This window comes from Manacus vitellinus, unplaced genomic scaffold (genome assembly GCF_001715985.3).
Source record: "Manacus vitellinus isolate BGI_N305 unplaced genomic scaffold, ASM171598v3 scaffold_15_pilon, whole genome shotgun sequence".
NCBI classification, from domain to species: domain Eukaryota; kingdom Metazoa; phylum Chordata; class Aves; order Passeriformes; family Pipridae; genus Manacus; species Manacus vitellinus.
This window is the reverse complement of record NW_021939122.1, coordinates 3799946-3823858: the sequence shown is the minus strand read 5'-3', so window position 1 is coordinate 3823858 and position 23913 is coordinate 3799946. Positions and strand designations below refer to the sequence as shown.

The 23913-nt window shown below is 39.4% G+C and overlaps 1 protein-coding gene across 2 annotated transcripts in view; it reads left to right on the top strand.

The window, feature by feature from the left end:
- ZSWIM8 (zinc finger SWIM-type containing 8) overlaps window positions 1-23913 on the top strand; it is a 57261-nt gene that overhangs the window by 3386 nt on the left and 29962 nt on the right. For both annotated transcript variants that reach the window (XM_029958581.1, XM_029958580.1), the window contains exons 2-4: window positions 15414-15567; window positions 16728-16822; window positions 22718-22890. In XM_029958581.1, coding sequence (XP_029814441.1) covers window positions 15414-15567; window positions 16728-16822; window positions 22718-22890 — 422 coding nt within the window. The remainder of the gene's footprint in view (window positions 1-15413; window positions 15568-16727; window positions 16823-22717; window positions 22891-23913) is intronic.

Sequence of the window (23913 nt, the reverse complement as noted above, 5' to 3'; positions counted from 1 at the left end):
ATTATATTACTTGCTGTAAATTTAACAATAAGGCTTGGGGTAGCTCATTGCAAATAAATACAGTATTCATGGCAGAGCGTTGCCAGAAAGATGAGTTATTCACTTGTCAGTCACTCCATTGGCTTGTTAGGTATCTTTAGTAGTTACATTGGAAAAATAGAATGATAATTGGTTGATTTTTTTCTCATTTCATTTTTGTTATGGAAAAGTTCTCATATAGTTTCCCTATATTCCACTGTAGAAAGGAATTTTCCCCTTAAATATAGAATTGCAAAGGTGAAGGCGGAATACATTGTTGTCCACTTCATGGATGCCCTTGGATTTTGAAACTACTCTCCACTGATTCACCTGTACTGAAATCCTGGAGGAAACATGTCAGTTTTGGGAGCACCAGGAGTCCTGTCATAATTTTCAGCATTTATTTTAGGAGTGACTTGTTCTCTTGCTAGACTGCCTTGCTTGCTTGTGTTACCCCTTGTTGTTTAAATTTTGAATGGGCTCGTGCTTCTGACTGATACTTGGCCATTGCCTGTGCATACCATTGATCAGAGGCTCTCAGCTGCACAACCAGACAGGGGATTCTGCTCTGAAGTTCAGGTGAATGGGTGTTTTTAAAAGCAATGTCCTTGCCATGTATTCAAAACCATCTGGTTCTTCAAGTTGGTTTATGGCTCCCACTCACTTTCTTCTGTATGAAATTATATTCCACCCTTTTGCTGCCTCTCTACCAACAAATGCACCCACTTGCCTTTTCTCCACTTTTCTGGACAGTCTTTTTCAATGGTAATTGAAGTAAGTCTGGTGTTTCTGCAGATGTTTTGTCATCAGTTGTCTTCACATAAGGATTTTTGTGATAGAGGTTATAAGAATAAATGTTCAAGTACACTTACTATCTCTTCAAACTCACTGAGGCTTTCTTTCTTCTTGAAAGCTTCTAAGGTTTCCCACCCTTAGTCCTTTCTATTTCACAGTTTCTGAAACATAAATGTTTACCAAACACTTAAGAAGTTGCCATTAATACTGTAGGATTCTAAATAGTGTGTTCACAATATTTTCACTCAGTTTGTATTTAATCTTTCACACCAGACTCGGTTGGAAGGCACTGATGAGTTGTGTTGAATCAGTTTTCAATAGGCAGCTAGCAAGAAAACTTGACTTGTTTTTCCTTTCCTTTTCTGTTAGCTTGTTGCAAAACCTCCCCAGACTTAACTAAGAATTGATGCAGGCAGTGCTTTCCTAGAAAGTATCCTAATTTTCCGGCCCCAGACAGTTTTTGTTCTTTCAAACTGTTAGGAGTGCCCACAACATTAGGTTTTGGGCAGAGTGCCTCAGAAGTACAAGCTGTAGAGAGGAAGTCATTGGCAGAGAATATACAGAGCCTGAGGTGAAGATATGATCAGTTTAGAGACCAAGGTTTGTGCAGTGTCTGCACTGGTAAAATGACAGTGACTGATTTTCACTGATTTATACAGACAAAGAATACATGGCTTAGAGAGCAACCCTTCTTCCTCAGGATTGCCAGGAACTAGTAAATCGAAGTTAACCCATGTTCAAGCGGTAGCTTCATAAAACAGCAGGAGGACCATGTAGTCTCTTTCAAATTCATAGTGTGCTCTTCAGACTCCTGGTGTTTTAGGAGAAGAATGTTGGTGTCATCCAAAGCGTGTCCAGTCCTTGAGCCTGGTGAGGCTGGAAATGAGGACTCCCTGGTTCGCTGCTGTTTTGTTACTGCCTGTGTATAACGAAATTACAACTGATTTTTTTTCTACTTTATTTGTACCTCTGCTCTTAATTTGCCTCTTCATTTGCATTTTCCTGTGCCTTTCTGAGGTAATTGAGTGTGTGTACCCTTCTATTTAGAAATGGGCACTGGAGAAACTACATAAAGAAGCTATCAGGAAAAGATACCTTTTTTACTGCTGAGATTTTTTTAATTACCAATCCAGTTTTAACTCTCATGTCGGTCTTCTGGCCTTTTCCTTTAGTTAAGTTTCTCTTCCCCTCCCAAAAAGTCTTGAACATTCTTTGTATATTTTAATGTCTTATCTTTCTACAGGGCAATGTCTCATTTTCTCCTGTCTCATCTTTCTGCTTATCTTTCTTCCTGGCTTCCATGGATTTTTCTGTTTGTGTTTTTCTCCTTTCTTTCACCTTGAGGAAATCCCTGTGCTGCTGAATGACCAGAGATCACAGAGGCTCTATTTGCATTTCAGGCTCACTGAACCTGTAGGGGTTATTCTTCTCAGTGGCATGTTTACTTCTGGGGAAGCAAGGATAAGGATTCGGGTTTGATCCTAGACTCTGGATTGTGCTCTCCCTTTGTTTCCTATCCCTTTCTTTAACTCCTCCTATCCCTTTTTTCCCCACCTGTTCTTCATTGCTAAAATTTTTTTTTTTAATTTTTGTCTTTATTTTTTACCTGTAGATAACTAGGTCTGTCCTGAGGTGAAAACAAAATGAAGACAAAACATCTCAGGATTTCTGCTAAGCTACACACGTGTGTGATTGTCTGGGCAAATGCAATTCTATAATGAAATGCAAACGTATTTTGATCATTCAGTATTTTACTCAGCACATGTTAAAACAGCTTTCTCTTTTCAGACTTAGGAAGTATTGCTTATGTCACTTCTTTCAGGCTAGCACTAAAAGTTATTTTGTTAAATTAATGTGTTTGGATATCTGTATGATCAGGGGCTGTAAGCAGGAAGAGTAGGTAGGAGGCTAGTTTTGTGTCAGCCACCACAGAGTGCCTTGTGTTGTGAGCTGTGCCCCCCCTCTGTGTATCTGGGGTCACCTGTCAGCAAAGCAGTGGGGAATCAAACTAAAAACAAAAATTCCTGCTGCTTCTGGAGTGTTGCTGATAGAGACCAGAAGTCCAGATGTGGTTTTTTTCTGATAGATTATAAAACGTGTAGAAGAAAATGAAATTCCTGCCCTGATGAAAGCCGTAGAAGATTTAAAATAAGAGCTTAGTTACTCTTAAGATGCATCTTCACTTCTTGGCAGATTACTCAATTCCAGAACCTGCATTTTCTGGGTCTGCTTTTTGCTAGTATTCTACAACGTGGGTGAATTTCTGCGACTTCACTTGACCATTAGAGATTTTTTTCCCAAGTTACTTCCCTTTGTGGGAGGCTCCAAGCTGGATGCTAGAGGGGAGAATATACTTGAGAATGAACAGGAGGTAGGTCAGAGACCAAAAACAATACAGAAAAGAAAGTCCACATTTTTTTACAAAAATATAAATAGATAATGTGATAAAAGAAATATTACCCAGAATTTGTCTGCAAGTCAAGGGAGTCTTTACAGGAAGGCATCCAGATGTACTTTTTTTCTCCCAAGTTACAACATTTAGGTGGTGACTTCTTGAAGCAGTGGGCAGGTGAACACCTGGGCAACTGATTCTGATTTCCTCTGTTCAGAAAAATGAAAAATTTAAGCAGATGGTCATCCTTCTTTGCTATCCAGAAATACTGATAGACATTAGTAATTAATTGGTGGAGATCTGAAAATGAAAACACCAGTGTTTTAAAATGCAATTAGTATGGTTAGTTTGGTGGGTTTTTTTCCCCCCAGTAAACTATTGGAAAAAGTCAATTGCAGCTTTTCTCTTTGGCTTGAGATCTGTAAAGATGCTGCTTTGAGCATGTCTCCCCAGTCAGAACTAAAGAAAAAGGGAGTTGACCTTAAAATAGAAGTAAAGTTACCATCTAGACTCTTTCTTAGATATATTTATTAAAACAATGCCTACATGCAGCCAAGCCATTCTTACTGGCATCTTGTCAATGTGTGTGACAAAATGAGGTTCTTTGTTGAAGTACAGAAAAATTGCTGAACCTCTGAGTACCAAGTACTGTATGCACTTCTGGAATCTGTCCATGTCTTTTTCCTGGTCTTCATAAGACTTCAGGTTTACTGTTCTTAATATGTGCTCACATTTGCCTGACTTGAATGCTCAAGTTCCATGCTCTTAGGAAATGTAAAAATTGTTGGTAAGGGTTTGACATTTAAGCTTCATGTTAGTCCTGCATGTACTGTGTAATTAATAGGTGTACAAGTGAAATGACAATGTTTTCTGAGAATCTGATACCTTTGTTCAGTCTGTATGGCATCATTTAGTGATTCTCTTGAGCTGTTTGCAGTTCCTGTTGCATATTTCATGTAATTGCATTTCCTACCTCTTATTTAGGTCAGTAAATACTGAGATGGGAGAAGAAGAGAAATGTAACTGTAAATTTGTTTACCAGAGCTCCAAATGAAAATCTTTGCAGCTTAGACCTGCATGTAACCTTCATGCATGTCTCAAAGAGAAGGTGATCTGACACAGAGAAATGAGTTGTATTTGACCCAGAATGCCTTTGGAAGTTTTCATTGACTACTTGCTTGCATTTAAAGCAGTAGTGCATGGGTCAGCAAAGCTGCTTATCCTTCTTAAGGACAGGGAGTTAGTTTTGCTGTCCAGTTTTGAACAGGAACTATGTTCTTGTCGTATTCAGAAGATGGGTTGACTTTGCTTCAGTCTTGCGGTGTTGGAGAGATCTTGGGAGATATTATTGGTTTGCCTAACCAAATCCATGAAATGGACTGCCATTAGTCAGTGCCTCACAGTTTCCCAGGGATGATTTTGTTGTTATTTTTGTGCACTGAATATAATAGACATGCTTGTAACTAATCCCTGCTCTGGGCTGCCCAGGGAAGTGGTGGATTCTCCATCCCTGGAGGTTTTTAAAAAGAGAGTGGATGTGGCACTCAGTGCCATGGCCTGGTAACTGCAGCGGTAGTGGATCAAGGGTTGGACTTGATGATCTTGGAGGTCCCTTCCAACCCAGCTGATTTTTTGATTCTATGATTCTGTTTTTTTTTTTACTTTAGAAGTGAGAATGCCTCATCCTTTATTTATTCTTTTCAGACAATAACTTTCCCATCAACCCCAACAAAATTGGCCTAATGTCATGCTGATACACTCAGTAATGCAGCTCTTCGGTGTTTGCCAGTGTATTTGTTTGGTGGCCAAGTGATACTGCTCTGGGATTTATTTAGACACATGAAAAAAGCTGGTTGGAGATTAATTTTGCATGCAATACTTAAGGGTGGTTACCAATGGTAAAGAGCAGCATATTAAATAGTAGAGGTTGTGTGGTGTTTTGTGTGATTTCCTTTTGTGTCTGAAAACATATCAGTACTTCTTGAGAGAAATTGAGTCTCGGCTGTGATGCAGTCAGACTCAGACTTTTTTATTTATGTTCCATTATCTACATTCAGAAAAAATATCTGGTCCTAGTTGGTCTTTGTAGCTTGTTTTTTTTGTCATAGGCCACTGGAGATAATTTTGAATTCTGAGCTTTTAAAATACCTTGTGTGGGGCAAAAGTGAGAATAACTGGTAATACTGAGCCTTGCTTTCAGACTGTGCTCTGAATGTCCAATCCTGGTTGTGCAGGATGCTTTCTGAATTGGGTGAGAGTGAGGAGTAACAGTGCAGGGGAAATGACTTGCCTGAAGCTAATCTGCTTCATCAGCTGTAGAGTTATTCTGAATGCAAGCTGCCCAATTTGTCATGAAACCTTGGCCAGCACTGGCATGAATACAGTGTTTTGTAGCACTGTCTGTCTTGCTTTACAAAAATCTGCTGTTCATTTTAGGATTTCTAACAGCTGTTGGTTGCTTGCCCAGGCTGCTCTTTTTATGAAATGAATTATTTTTTTTAGGGAGGGAAATGGAAGAGTGTTTGGATTAAGAATTTTCTTGTCTGAATTTCCAGAGGAGGTTGTCAAGTTATGAATGCTGCACTGCCTGCCTAATGCTGGTAGCACAGTTTTGGGATCTCAGTCATGTTAGAGTGGGTGAGAGTTTAGGAAAAAAAGCTTACTGACATTTTGCTCTTAAGATGCAGAGTTTATGAAGAGACAAATAGAACTACTGGCATAAGGCATCAACGTACCATTGAATACTCCAGTTACTCCAGTTTCATCAGCACAACCCTGTGCAGATTTTCAGTTATTACATAGGAGAAGCAATAAGGTCGAATGGAAAATAACACCTTTCTGATCTGGATTTGACTTGTATTTGAAGAGGTTCTTACATTTGCTCAGAGAGGATGTTTCTGTAGGTACATTGTACACATTTGCAACAAAATCTGATGTGAACCATGAGGCAGAATGTAGGTGAGTAGGATCTTAGGACTTCAAGTTTTTAATGTTGGAGGATGTGGTGGTGTTTCTGTCCTGGAGTCATGAAACCAAATCTTGGATTTTGGTTTCATTTTTTATCCCCTTCCACATCAAACGTGTTTTTCATTACCAAACATAGCTTGTAACTTTCCACTTCTCTGTGAACTGACATTCTGAAGATGTAATTCAAGTGGTTTTCTTTGTAGAGATCTGGTTTCTAATGCAGTAGAGTGTTGTAGCTATCATGCTTTATGGGCATAAAGACGACAAGTTTTTAAGGAAAGAAGGGAAATCTGTTGTTCAGACAGCTGATCCTTGGAGAGCAGAAAAAGTTTTCAGATGTGCAGCTCTTTTACTGTCCGCTAAGAGGGATGATTTTACAGCAGGTTTAGCTCCTTGGCAATTAAAATTTACTTGGGCACATTGACACTCCCTAGTTCATGTTTAGTACTGGTGAAAGGAGGTCTAACATTGACAGGGTGGTTATTTTTCTTACTAACATCTCATGCTGCTCTGAAGAGAGAATTCCTTCAGATTTTTTGCCTCTTAAAGTGTTGTTGCTGACAGAGACTGCAGATGGAGTTGGGAGGTGTAGAAACAAGCAGCTGCTCCAAAAAGGTACTGAGAAGTTTGCATCCTTCTTCACACACGTTGTAGCTTCCTGCCACGAAGAGTTGTTTCTTGTGTAATTTTCTGAAAAGTCCTGTAGCAGAAAGCATCAGTCTTTTTCTTCTGATGTAGGTCTGCTCAGCAGTACTGGGCACCTCAAATCGCCCCTGGTAATGCCAGTACCACATTATTGGGTTAAACTGTAATTTCTCCCTGTTGTTTAAGTTGTGACAAGAGTAACAGTATTCCCGCTTGCTGTTGCTGCAGTCAGTTATGGCAAACACTGATATTTCGTGTGGGATTAAAGAATGTTTCTGAATCATTTTGTGGAAGTTTCCAAACAAAGTTGTGTTTGGATTGTCTGACAAGGTGATCCGAGTAGCTGTTCTGGTAGTCAGAGGACATGGAACGGCTCCCCATGGGTCTCAGGTTCTTCTCTGGTGTGGCACAGGACTGGGAGATCTGATTATCAGGGGAGAAGTCTCATTTGGAGAGAGTGCAGGAAGAAAGAGGAATATTTTGCCCACTAACCAATAGAAATTCAGGAAGAGAAAATGCTGCTGCATGTATTAGTGTGTGCTATGCAGGCTAACATAAGAACCCCCCCTACTGTGCCTGCTTGCTTGTTTGAACGTTGTTTTAGCTTTAAAAGGATGGGCACTGGAAATTACAGCATCGCAAAGAAAGCCTTTCTGAAGTTAGATTATGGCCATTTTATGCAGTAGAAGGTTTTGCTACTGGCAGAAGGTTTTTGCTAGCAGGAAGAAATGATGAATTACTCTAGGAAGAGTTAAGACATGGCTGTGGGATTTTTGGCATACTCTTACCGATTTAAATTCTTAGTGGGTTAGGACTCCTGGACTTTACACACACGTCATGTATCTTCTAAGTTTTAGTTCTCTGAGCAGTTATTGCTTAGCATTATAAAATCTCACCAGCTTTCTTTTTTATGCCTTATGAAATCTTGTAGAAGTGTCACCAGGAGCTGGCATGAGACTGGAATACTTAAAGATGTAAATTAAAATATTTAACTTTAAAAATAGTAACATCAAGATAAAGTAGTTTTTAACTCAGTCTAATATTGAAACAGCCATAGTTGTGCTGAGTATGTGGGATCTTTCCTCTGTTAGGCACTCAGGTTCTTTAATATAAACTGGTTTGGGATGCAGTCCCTATGCTTGATGTTACCATGATGGTGATACCATTTCTCCACAGGTGAGGAAAGTTAAGTCAGCTGGGTTTTTTTTATCTCTTTGCATCTAGAGAGTGAATGTAGAAAACCATCATGAAATGGGTTTCTCAGAAATTTTTCTTTAAAATAATTCAGATGACCAGAAGGGAACTGCAAGGCTTAATGGGTTTAAAATACTGACACTTGAAAAAACCCCACCCACTCATCCCCTCTAAATCCACAATATACTGTGTTCTGCAATTCTACAGGGTTTGTGTGCAAATAGAAAACGAGTATTGTTTTTCTGATACTTTGATGTATGTTCAGGCTTGCCTTATAGAAGGAACTAATTCTTGCTTCCTAAAATATCTTAATCTTGGAGGCAGAAGTCATGATGTCAGGAGATATGTGTGTTGAGTCAGCCACATAATATACTTCTCTCATTATGCAGGAAAATCTAAATCCAGCAAAAAAAGATAGCATGAGCCATGAAATATTTTGACTTACATGTACGAGCTGTTTGTGATGTAGTTTTAACCAATTTTCAAAAATTGAATTCAGATGAAATTTGTGCTGTAGGTGGTGGAGACTTGGGGGGTGAATTGGACACCCTCCTGTGATAAAACAACCCATTTGCAATGGATTAAAAAAACCCCAGGCAATTCTTAAAATGTCGTGATGGTTGTAACGGAATTTGTGTAGTAATAGTTGCTGCAGTTTGTCAGTTAAGTGTGAGGTTTCTAGTTCTGGACCATAATCTGCCCATCTGGGATGTGTATTTTTAATGGTTTGTGGCTATGAATCTCATCAGTCTTATCCAGTAAATGCTAATGAAAAAATTATGTTGCTTATTCGTCTTCTCAACTGTTTTGTACATAAAAATGTCATTCTGTGGCTTAGGGCTGATGTAGGCCTCCCCCAAATTCTTCTTTTTGCTTTCAGCGTGGTCTGATATCTGCATTTGCTACTCGTTGACATTATTTTCAGTGTCATTTCGCTGCTGCAAAATGTTTATGTGATCAGATAGAGTTGTATAACTCTAGTTGAGGAAAAAGAGGTATAAGAACATTTTGTAAGCACAGATCCCATTAGGGTTTTAGTACTCTTAGTAAGCTTATGGGGGTAGTAGCAGTGAACGAGGAGGAAGAAAACAGCAAACAAGAGAAGAAGATTGGTTTCTAAATTTAAAAAAACCCCAAGACTTTTGGTTGAGAGTTCTGCACTGTTTACAGGCAGTAAGAAGGGTAATGTGCAAATTTAACAAGTGAATTGCATAGACAGAAAAATAAAAACAAACAATCCTGATAGGTGTTTGTTTTTTTTGTTTTTTTGTTTTTTTCCTTTATCCTGTGAACAAATCAATGTACTAATGATTCATACTTTGTTCTCTGGAGCATTTTGCTGATTTGTTGATCACTTAGTTCTCTGTAGGGCTCTGTTTTCAGTTATTAAAAAAAGTGTGTGTGTGTATATGAGTATTTTTATTCTTACGTGGTGAGAATATCATCCTGCCATAGAAGCCTATTGGAGAAAGCCATTTTAGAGATTTTCTTGTGGCTATCTGCCTGAAATACTTGAGGTTGCATTACACTGCCCTGTTGTTGCTGGTTTTGCTAGATCATCTGCTTAGTTGCACCTGCTTGTTACGAGTATGTGAATGTTTTAAAAGTACAGAAACACTGAGAAAAAACAAAACCAAAGGAACCCTAAAGTCAGAATGTTCCCTTGGGTCTGTTTTCTGAGTGAGCTTGATTAACAGTCAATCTGCAGCAGCGTTTGTAGCATGCTACCCCATCACTTGATCCCTGTTCTTGTCTTGTCTAACCCTCTTGGTCTGTCACAGCATGTGAAAAACTCACACAAATGAATTCCACCAGAGGCTACTGTTCTCCATTTGTTGTTGCAGCTGGCTTGTGAATGCTGAGGTGTTTTGCAGGGACTTGGTTTGGAGTGGGTAGCACCTGAGAAACAAATAGCTGTAACTTTATTATAACTTGCTACAGCAAGTATTCCAGTGTCAAGGATTTGCTCATTTTCTTACGTTTGACACTCCTGAATGGTTGGGGCATCAGGAACCTGTATCTTCACATCAGTTTGCTTAATCTGTGAAAGAAAAATAAACTTCTACTTTTTAGCAATACTGTGGTTTTCTTGGTTTTCTTTATAAGGAACATTGTGGGTTTTTTCCCTTTGTATAAAATGGCATGGGGTTATTAGCTGAAGCAGGGGAATTGAAGACAGAGCTAATTGAAGACAGCTGGGAGTCAGCATTTGAATATTGCAGTGTGTCTTCAGCTTTTCAGGTGCTTCATCCTGCATGTGGTCAGGCTGGACTACGACTGGGTGCAGATGCAGCTCCCTGTGTCTGTTCAGCTGTCAGGTTCTGATGTTGCAGGGTCTTGGTTCAGTCTTGGGGTCTTCACCACTTGGCTTGCCAGTTGAGTTTGTTCTCTTGTGTTTGGAACATGAAAGTTCATTCGTGGTGCCTGGTAAGTACTTGGCATGTCTGCTGGGCTGCTGTAAGAGCCCCCAGCAGCTCCAGTTGGGCTGAAGCAATCTGTGATGTGTGTGTGTATGTGTTCACTTGGAACACCACTGAGACCAGCTGTGTGATTTGAAAAGATCATTTACAACCAAGAGAGTGATGATCTTTTGAAGGGAAATTAATTCTTAATTATAAGAATCAGAACACAGGCCTGACAAAGGGCATCTTGAAGTGAGTTTTTTTTTTATTATCTAATGCACTTCATTAGGTAGTCTTCTCTTGGCATATGTCTAGCTAATCTTTCTTTTGCTATATGGCATAGCTTCAGAGCTGCTCCAGCAGTTCATCTGTGAGCTTATACAATGGAAGTTTCTCATGCTGCTCAATTTAGTTGCACTCTTTTATCCCAAATCCTCTCTCCCCTAACTTTAACCCATTTTGATGTGGGTAGTTTAAAGGTAAATACTTGTATTGTTTTAAGTGCTTATATGTTACCTCTCTCTTCTTTGTATGTTTAAAATTATGTTAGCTATTTCAGTTGCATTTTTTGTTAAGTATTTCGTTTCCTTCTGGAGCCTGGTGGTTGTGGTTCAGTACTTCATATGTTCCAAGTCTTACAGGCACAGAGTAGCTGCAATATCTCTTTTAGTTAGGTGGAGAACTTTTCCTTTGACTCTTTGAAAACAGCTGTCCTGTTTGTGACTGCATCATGAAGCTTACACATCAGTGTGCTTAGTCTGATTTACTCCCAAGATTGTAATCCCAAGATTACTCAAGGATGCTCTTGATATTCCATCATTTCTATGTATTATGTCCCAGTGCATTATAGATCTGCTGTATTTTTTTATGAGTGTTGTCTGCAGTCTGGGAGATTGTATGGTGGGTATTTGCTGCCCATCTCACACGACTGTGCTTGAAAAGCACAAAGCAGCAAGTGAACACAGGTGTACCTGTACTGCTTACAGAGGCTGCAAGGATGGTAGTTCAACACTTATGAAGATGTTCTCTTTTTCTTCACTTTGTAAGCTGGGACCTACCTGGGCAAAATGTTAATGTGATAGAAAACCAACTGGTGGTGGTGTGTCTGTGACCCATTAAATCAGTTCTGCTTTTAATGACTCTTTGAAGTGGGAACTAAAGTTCATGTGACTTGTGGATGGAGCCTTGAAAAGCATGGAAATGCTTTTCAGGGAAGAGAAGCATAGAAGTTGTTTCCACTGGTGAGAATGCATGTTTGTGTACATAGCTTGTGTTGGCTGTTTTAGGGTCAGGGTTTTTCATTATTGTTGTTCCACAGGAACAATTAGATCTATGTTAAAATTTTAACTGTTATAAAATGGCTGTAAAAATCAAACCTGTAATTCACATAAAATAGTAGCAAAAAGGGCAGGATAGCCCTCATCAAAGCTGCATGTTCTGTGTGGCAGTAAATAGATGAGGTAATTCAGAATTCAGAATGGTTGAGATATGCTTGATCCTGCTTCTTAGGTAGGAGATATAGATTAGATGGCCTCTAAAAATCCCTTCCTGACCTGGGTTTTGCTAGTCTTTTAACCTGTAAGTGGGAATTGTTTGAGGTTGCTTATGCTTTGCTTGTGACTTTATTCTTCCAGGACTTGAAATGTGTCCTTTGTTCTGCTTGGGTCATGATGTCTGCTTCTGAAGAACAAACAGTGATTCTTGCTAGTTTTCCTCCACAATTTAAAATTATCTTCTTCCTTGGGTAGATTCATTTTGTGTATTTGTCAACTTTGTATTACATCTTTGATTTCACTGCTGTATGATTTTTTTAATATTACATTTGCAGTCTTCCCTCCTGTACCTATCTTTGCTTTCTGAGCAACAGCCGAGATGGTTTCTCCTTTACTTTTTTAGCAGACTTCCTTTTTTTTTTTTTTCTTCCTAACAGTATTTATTATAGAACCTGAGAATACCTTTTGTCTGTTTTATTGATTGTGACTTTTGATACAGGTGGGTATGAATCCACCAACCCTAGGTTTGTGTATCTAGAGATAAACTTTTGAATGGATCTCTCTTTGTTTAGGACTCAAATGAGAGTATTCAAAGTCTAGTTTAAGCACCTAAGTAGGACTGTCCAGCTGACTTTACAAGAGGTCCAGTGGAAAAACACCCTCTAATGCTCTGAGTGATACTCTAGATAAGGGTCTCACCTTGGCTTGCATAGAGGACAACCCCCTTGAAACTTAGGGCAGTTGAACTTCTTAATTTTAGCATTTACATTATGTACCAAGTTACCCACTGTGAATTCACTCACCCTTAAAGTAGGATTGAAAAATTGTTTTCTACTTCTCAGTTATTTTCTACATTTTTTGCATGTTTCTTTCCTTGGAGAAAATTCAGGATTTTAAAAAGATGCATGAACTTATAGGTAAGATGATTGGGTTTTTGTCCACTAGGTTTTACTGCTTTCGCCTTATTCTGAAGATGTCTAAGTTGTGTGCTCTGAATGTCTGACTGTGGGTTATGATATGCCAGATAATTGGCCACCTGTCTTCTGCTGGTTACTACTGACACAGTACAGCTGATGGACCAGTGAATGAGTTCAGTGCAAAGGCAGCCTGTTACCTTAGTTCACAGTGTTTTACTGGGAAAATCAAGCTGGCTGACTTGTGCCAGACTTGTGCTGGAGCAGATGAGGTGGGCTCATGTTGTCTTCCCTCTTGGAAGAAATGTTTCCTCAGGAGAGGTAATTTCTGTATGACTTGTTCAAGTGTTTTTCTTGAGCTAGTTTAGTTAGCTGGAAAGAGAACAGCCACACTATGTAATGGAGAGGTTGGAGGGTGATCACAATATTCGTACTACTACTCCTAGTAGTGGTACAGGTACTACTCTACTGGTACCATTGAGACTTAGATTGTATGCATGTCCTTGTCCATCACAACAGTAAAGTAAAATAAGGTGTACTGATAAAATAATAAGCAGAATGTGGTTTTCTTTGCTGCTTTTTTGTCAACTTAGTCTGTCTTCAGCATTTCTAATCTAACCTTCATACCCAGCACCAAATCCTTGTAAAAAGGAACATCATCCAAGCTGCAGGCTTGCAGCTCTTAGAGAAATGTGCAGGTGTTTATCTCAGGACTGAAGTCTTTTTTGAGTCTTGTAATTTGTAGAGGTTGTTTAGGTGTAATTTCTTTTCTAGTACTGTGTATTGAAAGACTTGAATAAAGTACTTGTATACAAGAGGTGCAGTTTAAACCACAAGAAATACCTCTCATTTCATTGATCAGAGTAATTTCAAGTATGAATGTGCCTCAGTTTGGGCTTTCTGTGGTATCTACTACTGTTGTAGCAGCAGGAATTATACTGAATTTAACTATGTTGCACTAATTAAAAACAATACTTTTTTTAAATGACTAATTAAAAGTAGTACATTTCTTTAGTGACTTGATGAAAGCTTTACACCTGTTCTGGTTGTCAGAAGTGGAAATGAGATGACTTTTCTGCCAAAAAGTTTATCTGATAGCTGTAGGGAAAGGGGTGCTCCGTTTTTCCATTGTTGTTCATTTTACAATCTGCTTCTCTCACATTTGTGAATTGGGTTATAGCACTGTAAACCAGAGGCTGGGTCTATAACATAGAGTAGAAGTCACTGGTGATGGAGAAACAACCCTGATAATGAAAGACTGATTCTATATGGGAGAAGGGAGTGCTGGCTAATGAATCTAATTTCACTGCAATAATCATAAATGTGAATGTTTGAAAACTGTTTTCTTTCCATATTTATATAATCCTTCATTTGACAGGTCTGCAGTACTGGGGGAGACTTTGGCTGCTTTGCTGTGTGCATGCACTTTCAAAGCCATCTCCTCTCCTGTCTCTTTCCCAGCTGTTGGGACTGGAGGGTGTCTCTAGGCAGAGGGTGAGGAAGCGCTTACTGACATCAGGGCTTAAATTTTCCTTTGATGTCTTGCCTGGAGGCCGATGGGGACAGAAAGCTGAGGGCCAGATTGGTTTACATTCTGGCTTCCAGTGATGTTTTAGAAACTGGTTTGGGAGGCAAAGAAACATAACATTGAATATCTGAAACTGAATTAATGAGGCTCTTGGCAACAGGGTTTGGAAGATGGGGTGAGGGGGATGGGGGAAACCAAGGCTGCTGTAGTGATGGATCAAGAAGTGATCTCAGTAAAGCAGTGAGGTACTTACAGATAAGACAAGTTTGGCATTTTGTGTAAGAGTAATCTGGGTCAGAGCAAAGCGGAAACATAAGACTTCCATAACCTGATGATAAGCAATCTTCATCTGCACTTAAAAACATAAGAAGTGGAGTTAGTTTTGTAGAAAGGTGATGGTTAAATGTATTTCTATAAAGCTCTCGGTGCCTTCAGTTAGGATCCTCATGGGCTCACCACTGCATTAACATGTGAATTCCCAGTTGCTTCTGTAAAGAACTTGGAATATAAAGACAGATATCATATGAAAGGTGAGTGTGGTGAAGGGTATAAACCAACAAATGCTAATTGAAATTAAAAACTTGTAAATAGGTGAATACCGAATGTCGACAAAAAAGTCAGTACTAAAGTTTCCTGGAGAACCTTTGCATTGCTTCTTATGCATATACACTGTAATAGTTCTTTGTGTAATCTCTTGGAATTCACAGGACGTTGCTGCCACATTCTAACAGAAGTGCATGAAAAATATTTGGTTACCTTAAGTCTTGTTAAACTGTGCCAGTTTTGTCAGGCAACAAAGTTTGAGTCTGCTAGGCTAATGAAGCTCTTTTGGCCAAGGACTTTGTTTTTAGGAATGTGTGCCCCTGCCCTAAGGGGGTGGAAACAAAGATAAAGTTGAGAGGAAATTCTCCAGAAGATTTCTGTGCTGCCTTTTACTGTCAAAAATGGTCTTGAACTTGATGAGACAAGAGAGGAAATGGAAGAGCTCCCTTTAGAGCTCTCTTTAGCCTCTCATGGGTTTTGTTGTCTGAGTGGTTCATTGCATTTTGTTTCTTGTCTTGCTAGATGGGCTGGTGATCCCATTGGTGGAACTGTCTGCAAAACAGGTTGCATTTCACATTCCATTCGAGGTGGTGGAGAAAGTTTATCCTCCAGTGCCTGAGCAACTGCAACTTCGAATTGCCTTCTGGAGTTTCCCAGAAAATGAGGAAGATATCAGGTAATGAATACTATTTCTGTTTCATTGGTGCTTAAGAAGAGGTTCCATTCACTAGAGGAGAATTGTTGTCCATTTGATGTCCCATATATTTGGTGCTTCTGCAGTTCCTGTGTGCCTTTTGTAATTCATGGATAGTTTACTGTGTGATATACTGTGATACTGGGTTTTATTTTGGGGTGAGCTGCCCTGCATGTGTCCCAGGAAAAGCATGTACATGTCCAGGTTCTGTGTGAAAATTATAGCAGAATAAATGCACCCTTTAATTTGCCTAATGGTAACTAGTTTGTAGAGTTTTGTCCTTTTGTTAGTCTTACAAAATGATTGTTCCAGTTTGAATCTGTTGCTGGAGTTAGAGCTTTAACTGGGCTCAGAAATTGCCATGGAGGGCTGGCTCAGTGTGCTCTGGAGGCCTTTTGTTGGTGTAATCAGGAGAACCAGAATTTGCTAAGTACATCTGTAATCAGTGGATACAGTCAGATGACTGTATTTCTTATGTTTCCACATGAATTGTGTGAGTACAAAGTCAAAAACTCTGTGCTTTTAGATCTTTTTCCAAACTTTGCTGAAGCTTTTATGCTATAGGAGGCCTATTGATGTGACTGTGCATTCAGAATTTTGTTGCAAAGTAGTGATATTATACTCTTTTAGAAAGAATCCTCCTGAAAGTTCTTGGATACATTTGTCTGAGGTTCCAGTGTCAGATGGGGGGGTAATGCCAGAAGTGCTGATGTAAGATCACCTGTGAGGGAACAGAGCCAGCCAGCTGGTTGTATATGCTCATTATTCTGATGAGCACAGGTGTAAAAAATACTCACATGAGCACTCAGGTAATTAACTAGAAGGAGTTTTTACTGTGGCATGCTAACATTAGACCTTGAATTATACTGTATATAAAATCTTGATTTTAGTCTATGAATGAGTTTGTATTTCAGAGCCTTGGGTTGTAATTCCTAAAAATGCCAGTGGCTTTTACACAAGGCTAGTTAAGAAGAGACTAATGATTTTTGTGGTTGAATTGTAATGTGGAAATGGCAGAAGAAAGCTGGACTTCATATTAAAGATAGTAAAGATTTTTCAAAAGCCATGTCAGCAAAAAGGATAATACTATGAAGTTTCTCAAACCCAGACCTACCCTGACATGTTTTGTTTCTCTCTCACAGATTGTACTCCTGTTTGGCAAATGGCAGTGCAGATGAGTTCCAGCGAGGGGAGCAGCTGTTCCGGGTGAGGGCTGTCAAAGACCCTCTCCAGATAGGTAAGAACACTGCAACTCCACGTCTCTAGATACTTCAGATTCCCAAAATCATATCTGCAGTGGGACAGCAGTGCTGTGATTGTGTCTCAAAACAAGTTTTTCTGGCATCCCAGCTTAAACTCCCTGCCAAATGTATTCTTTGTAATGTCTTGAGCTAAATGCTGTGTTTATTTTGATCTCAGTCAGCTCAGCTGTGAAACCGACTGAAAGGCGAGGAATATTGTGAAAGATCCCTAATCTGCATTTTGCAAAAAACTACATAGGAAGCCTTTGTCTCCATAATGCTTAAATTCCTCATTCTTAAAGAGAACTTGACCTTCTGTTTGTCTAATCAAATGAATGCCTTGCCTGAAGTGCATGTGTGGCACAGAGGAGGTTTGCAAGGTTTAATTATTCTTGCAGCAAAAGAGTTGTATTAGTAGTACAGTTACTCAATGTAGTATTTTGGCAGGCGGAAATCCCTGTTGTTGGACAGCGGGTTTATAGCTTCTCCTACCTTATCTTGTTCTTTTTGTGTTTTATGGCTATAGAAGCTAATCTTATCTTATAGAAAGAATTGGACTCAGGATTTTTCATTAAATCCTTTGAAGCAATGAAGAACATTGAGCTAGCGTTTTCAGTGACAGCTGTTTGGCAGGAAGGCATTATTTGAAATAAAGATACTAGTATATCAAGGTGGGCCATGTCAGTCCAATCAGATTTTTTTTCTGCAAATGTAAGCTTCAGAATTAAAATATTAATTGGCATGTGAGAACTGAGCCTGGTTGTAATAAGAAAAATTATAATATTAAAAACTCTATAATGTTAAGGAGGAAATTTGGGAAATTTCCCATGTTTTCTTGTGATGAGTGATAGACTTCTATGAGCCTGTTCACTTAATAGCACCAGTAACATTTAAACCTCAGTGATCAGTGAAATGAATAAATTTAGGTAAAGAACCCTCAGAAAGGGAATGAAAGGGGCAGGTACTATAAAGTTTTGGGGACAACAAAAAGAGAAGGAGATAGCCATTAAGATATGCAAATTGCAAGAGACTGATAAACTGTTACCTGAATATAGGGTGAAGCATCTGAAAGGATTTTACCTGGTCTACTCTCTACTGTAACAATAGTAGCAGGAATTCTTGGGTATGGAAGTGATTCCTCATACTAAAGATTCAGTTGTCAGTGAGACCAGATAATAGTTTTGGAACATCAACATCAGTTTGGAGATTGAGCAAAATAGGATTAAACTGACTTTTGGCGGCATTCATAATCTCCCAGTGTCAGGACTGAAATGCTGAGAGAGGCCTTTAAGGCATCTGCTAAACTTCAGGAAGCCAAATGTTTGAGAAAGAGAAAATGAGTTAAAATGCAGCTGGCTGAAATTCAGTAATTCCTGGGACTTCCACAGTGGAAAAGAGCAGAATATTTAATAGACAGTAATAAGGCTGTGGTCAGAACTTGTTTCAGTAATACCTTAAAAAGGCGAGGAGGTGTAAAGCAATGTAAATGAACAAAGGCTGGGAATATTAATGCAAAACCTGTGCTTGGGGGAGGAGGAGTAGGGAAAAAGAGGAGGTGGTGAGTGATATGGGGGAGAAAGTTCTCAAGTACACATACAGCAACTGGGCTTCTTGGCAAAGGATTATATATGTGGAAGGGAAGGAAGCAACTTTGTTTAAACAGGAACATTCTTCCTCCTTAGTAGAGGAACTGTATCTAATGAAAGGTGGGGGTTTTTTTCCATGAATAGCAGCCCAGAAGCACAGGTGGGGTGGATATATTTTCAGTTTTCTAGTCCAAATGATTTTAAAGTGTGTGGTTGCAGTTTTGAGTTTCATATACTGACAAAGGGGAAAAGAAACACAGGAAATGAAGCAGCCCTTGAGATGGGATTTGATTTGGAGGGGGATTGAGCAGTGCATTGTGATATTGTGATCAATAGGACAAAGCTTGACATGTGTTTTATGCTCTTTTTGTCCCATTTCCCTTTGCAGTTTAAGATTATTTTTTAAACATAAGTGATTAATCATAGGCATTTTGTTCACATGCATATCCATATCTGTAATTTCTGAACAGTAGTGCCTCTTCACTACATTCTAAACCCCTGCTTTTTTACAGTGTTCTATTGTATATACACACAGAATTGGCTTTTATACACCTTCTGCTGCATGTTCACTTTGTAGCAGCCACATACCCATGTTGTTGCACTGGAGACATTATTGCTGTTTGATAACAGGTGTGTTGTAGATTTCAGGGACTTTTTTTCTATCATAGTCTTAATTTCTTTTTATCAGCTGAGGAAGGCAGCAGCAGGTTCAGTTTGGATTCTAACTTTGCATTTCCTTGAGTAGTGTTTCTGTCTCCACTTTTTAGAGGTTCTCCTATCTTGGTTTAAAACACACAAATGTCCAAAATTGCCTTGCTTTACTTCCTGTCTAAAAGCTTTTGTTCAGCTCCTGTTTTCCTGCTTCTGTTAGCCTTGTGAAGGCTAGAGAAGTTCTTAAATTCTAAACAGAGGTGTGTTTGCTGTCATTGTTGTAGGGGCATCAGAACTACCAAATAGTGATGAAGAAAGCTTGGAATATATATTGCAAGCAGTATTCTTAGGAGGGTACTGTTGTCTCATAGGTCGCTTAGATCTTGTTCATTCAAGTTGCTTACTGAGTAGATAGGGGTATTTACAACCTGTGCATTAGCACCTGAAATCATGAGGACTAATAGGACCTCAGAAAATTATTAAACAGACCTGAAATATCATGATAAATGAGTTTTATGGTAAAATAAATACTAAAAGCAAAAGACATTGATGCAGCAAAAATTCTGAAAAATGGATTTTAACATTGGAAAGCATACCTTTCACTTGGATACTTTTCCTGGAAGATTAAGTTTCAGGGTTAGAGCAGTGAGAAGGATGGCCTTTGGACTGAAAAAGAAGTCATCTCTATTTTGCAGGTTCTAGTCTAGGCAGCAGTTGAGTATTTCCAGCTTTTACATTTCGTCAAACCATGTGTTTCTCCCCTTTGGAAGAAGAGGCAGGCATCTCAGGAGGAGATGCTATGAGTGTTGTGAGTTTATGCAGGGAGAAAATTAGAAGGGCTAAAGCCCAGCTAGAATGCTACTGGCATTAAGGACAACAAAAATGTTTTTACAAATACATGAGGAACAAAAGAAAGAAGGCTAAGGAGAATCTCCATTCTTTATTGGGTGCAGAGGAAACACAGGATTAAAGAATGAGGAAAAGGCTGAGGTGCTTAATGCCTTCTTTGCCTCTCTAATAGCAAGACCAGCTGTCCTTAGGGTACCCAGCCCCCTGAGCTGGAAGACAGAGATGGGGAGCAGAATGAAGCCCCTGTGATCCAGGAGGAAATGGTCAGTGACCTGCTGTACTACATAGACCCACACAAATCCATGGGGCCTGATGGGATCCACCCAAGGGTACCGGGGGAGCTGTTGGAAGAGCTCACGAAGCCACTCTGCATCATTTACCAGCAGTCCTGGTTAACCAGAGAGGTCCCAAGTGACAGCCTGTTAGCAAATGTAAAGCCCATCTATAAGAAGGGGTGGAAGGAGGATTTGGGGAACTACAGGCCTGTGAGACTGACCTCAGTGCCAGGGAAGGTCATAGAGCAGATGATCTTGAGTGCCATCACACTGCACATGCAGAACAGCAGGGGATCAGGCCCAGCCAGCTTGGGTTTATGAAAGGCAGGTCCTGCCCGACGAACCTGATCTCCTATAACAAGGTGACCTGCTTAGTGGATGAGGGAAAGGCTGTGCCTGTTGTTTACCTGGACTTTAGTGAAGCCTCTGACACTGTCTCCCACAGCATTCTCTTGGAGAGACTGATTGCTCATGGCTTGAATGGGTACACTGTTTACTGGGTAAAAACTGGAGGGGAGTTGCACCAGGGGTGGTTTAGATTGGATATTATGAAAAATTTCTTCACTGAAAGGGTGGTCAGGCATTGGAACAAACTGTCCAGGGAAGCGATGGAGTCATCATCCCTGGAAGCGTTAAAAAAACACGTGGATGTAGCACTTGGAGACATGGTTTAAGGGTGAACGTGGTACTGCCAGATTAACACTTGGAGTCGGGGATCTTAGAGGTCTTTTCCAACCTCAAAGATTCTGTGATTTTTTTTAATTTTTCCTGGTAAAAGAAACCCTTAGTTATAATTCAGATTTCTGTCCTGTTGTGGTTACCTGTGTCATCCCGTAAACATCCATTAGCAGTGAGAGTGTCAGACGGGTTCATCAAGCTACAGATTGAGTTGAAGCTTGTGATATGTCATGCAAAAGCCCTTAAATTTTGTCACTTTTTATAAGTGTTCTTCTGTCATTGCATTATCAGTTAACTGTCTTCATATACAAAAAAGAATGTCGTGGTAGGAGCTTGATAAGAACGTACAACTGTGATCCGGCCTTCTCTAACACCTTGAGAATGCTTCTTTTTCGCAGTGAAACAGAATTGCTGCAATTCCACCTTGTGAAATGCTTAATTTGCTTATGTGAAAATCAGGGCATTAGTCTGAAATGCTTTTAGTATAACAGAAGGACTAGCTGAAATGTTTGGGTTGTATTATCCAAGTGTGGAACATAAATTCAAACTGTATCGAGTAATAGGCAGTGCAGTAATTTTGTGTGAATGCCTTCTTTTGTTTTGATTCTGTTCCAATTGCTAAAATGGCTGAAGAATTTGGGTGGCATTATGTGTACTAATCAAAATAATCACCCACATCAGGAAGAGGATTTGAATTCTGGTGAACAGGAGAGATAGAAAGGTTAAGCAAGGTAAGAGCAAGTTTGTGTTGGTACGGGGATCATATTTTGAGGAGGAAATGATGCACATTGTTTTAAATGGAATTAAGTTAGTATGTCACGTGCACTCCTGAACACTATGAGTATTAGGATATCACAATATGATTATAAAAACTTAGTAGTGTGGAATTATAATGTACTTCCTTGTCCTGATGATGGAGAAACTATTTCAGTCAGCTATCCCAAGCCACGTTTTCACTTAAGGTAGACTGTTGGAATGAAGTTTGCTTATCACTTTGATACTGATGCCTTTTTCTGCTTGTATGTGTGCTCCTGGATGAGCATTGTCTCCACAGGAAGCTGCATTATGAGTACAACTGCTATGCACTGTATGTGAGTTTACACAAAGCTAAGCTTTGACAAAGTCCTTTGTCATCCTGCCTGAGATGAGATCCATAATTTATTCATTTATGATCACTGAATAATGGGGCTGGATTCATTCAAGTGTTATTTCTGAAATTTCCTTTTCCATTGATTTTAGTCTAAGCAAGAGGGTTTTCTGTTTTCTGAGTAGATGATTTATAAACATGGGATATTAAGAAAATTGCAAGGAGGTGCATAATTTATGAGAAATGGGTAGTTTCTGAAGCCACAAAGTGAAACTAAGTGTTCAGGTTAAGTGCTGCCTTCTTTAGTTAACTGCAAAATTGTGGAAGTTGATTGACTTGGAAATAATTCTGAACTTGTTTGAAAATAATGCCTGTTCTGCACTGTTGCCAGAGTTAGCACAGAAGTCATGTCTAAAATATGTACAGTCTAGCTTTGACTCTGTGAACAAAACCCAACACTTTTCAGTGATGGCTTCATCCAGTTCTGCTTTTCTCTGTTAAATAGTAATAGAAATAAATAAATTAATGTATTAAAAGCTGGTATTTTGGAACCTCTTATAACACATTATGCTTCTATACTAATATTCAGCTGTAGCTGTTTGGGAAGAAACAAGTGCTGGCAACTCTAGATCCATGTCCATCTGAAATGGATGTTGTTGCCTAGATGTGTTTCAATGTTTAAATGGCATATACCTAAATTTCCGTGCTAGCTGAATCTGTTTCCCAAGCACCCAAAGAGTAACTCTGGACTTTTGAATGTTGCAGGTTTCCATCTGAGCGCCACCGTGGTGCCCCCGCAGATGGTGCCGCCCAAGGGCGCGTACAACGTGGCGGTGATGTTTGACCGGTGCCGGATCACGTCGTGCAGCTGCACCTGCGGGGCCGGGGCCAAGTGGTGTGCTCACGTCGTGGCGCTCTGCCTCTTCCGCATCCACAACGTAGGCCTGGGAACACCTCTGCTCTCCCCCGGGCATCTTCTCTGAGTCTCTCCTCAGTTACAGCTTTATGCAACACACATTCTCTTTAGGAAAGCTGTTTTTGGCACTCCTTTTGGTTACAGATTGTGTAAATACGCGCTCACAGTTGTGGTCTGCAGAGTGAATTGTCTGAGGCTCTAAACTGCAGAATGTCCTTTGATAATGTGCAGATTGCTTTTTGGCCCCTTCCTGTTTCTCATTTAAGTGCTAGAATTACTCAGTCCTTCTTCATCTCTGCAAAGAGTGAAAGGTCACCAATAGTTAGTCTTTTAAAAAAAGTGTTTGTATGTATGGGATTTGAAAGCTCGCTCTTTACGTTGTTTGATCAGAGTGCAGAAGGAAAGTAATTTTCATCACTGTTGGCCTTTATGTTCACTGCCTCATTTTAACACATACTGGCAGGTAAGTGTAATTTTGACTTGTAGATTTCAAGCAGTCAGCTAAGTTTATGTTAGGTTTTTATTTCACCTCTTTTACTCTGTGTGGCCTTCTATAGAGCAAAAAGTAGGCGTTTTATACCCAACCAAATTCAGTTGAAAATGTGTAGAATCAACATGAAATACACCAGTTGAGGGTTCAATCTTGCATACAGTTTAATTTCCTCTGTCTTAAGGAAGGATTAGGCTTTGGTGATTGAAAGGAAGAGATTTTCTGCTGTCACAGAACATTTTATAGCTAACATGCTATAAAACTCCATATTCTTAAATAAGTGCTAATAACCTGCTGAAGCTTAATGTTTCACAATGGACAGTTGTAATTGGCTTAAATTGATACTCTTGTGAAATCATCAGAATATCAGTATACTTTCTGTACTTAGGACTAGAGAGTTGGCAAAAAATTGGGTTCTGCCTTGAATTATTAGTTTGAGTTTTAAAAGGTGGGTATGGAGAGTGATGATAAAAAACAAATTTTCATTTATATTATTTACAGTTGGGAAGTTTGGACCCTGTGTAAGAAAAAAATCATTCTTTTCCTTCCAATCCT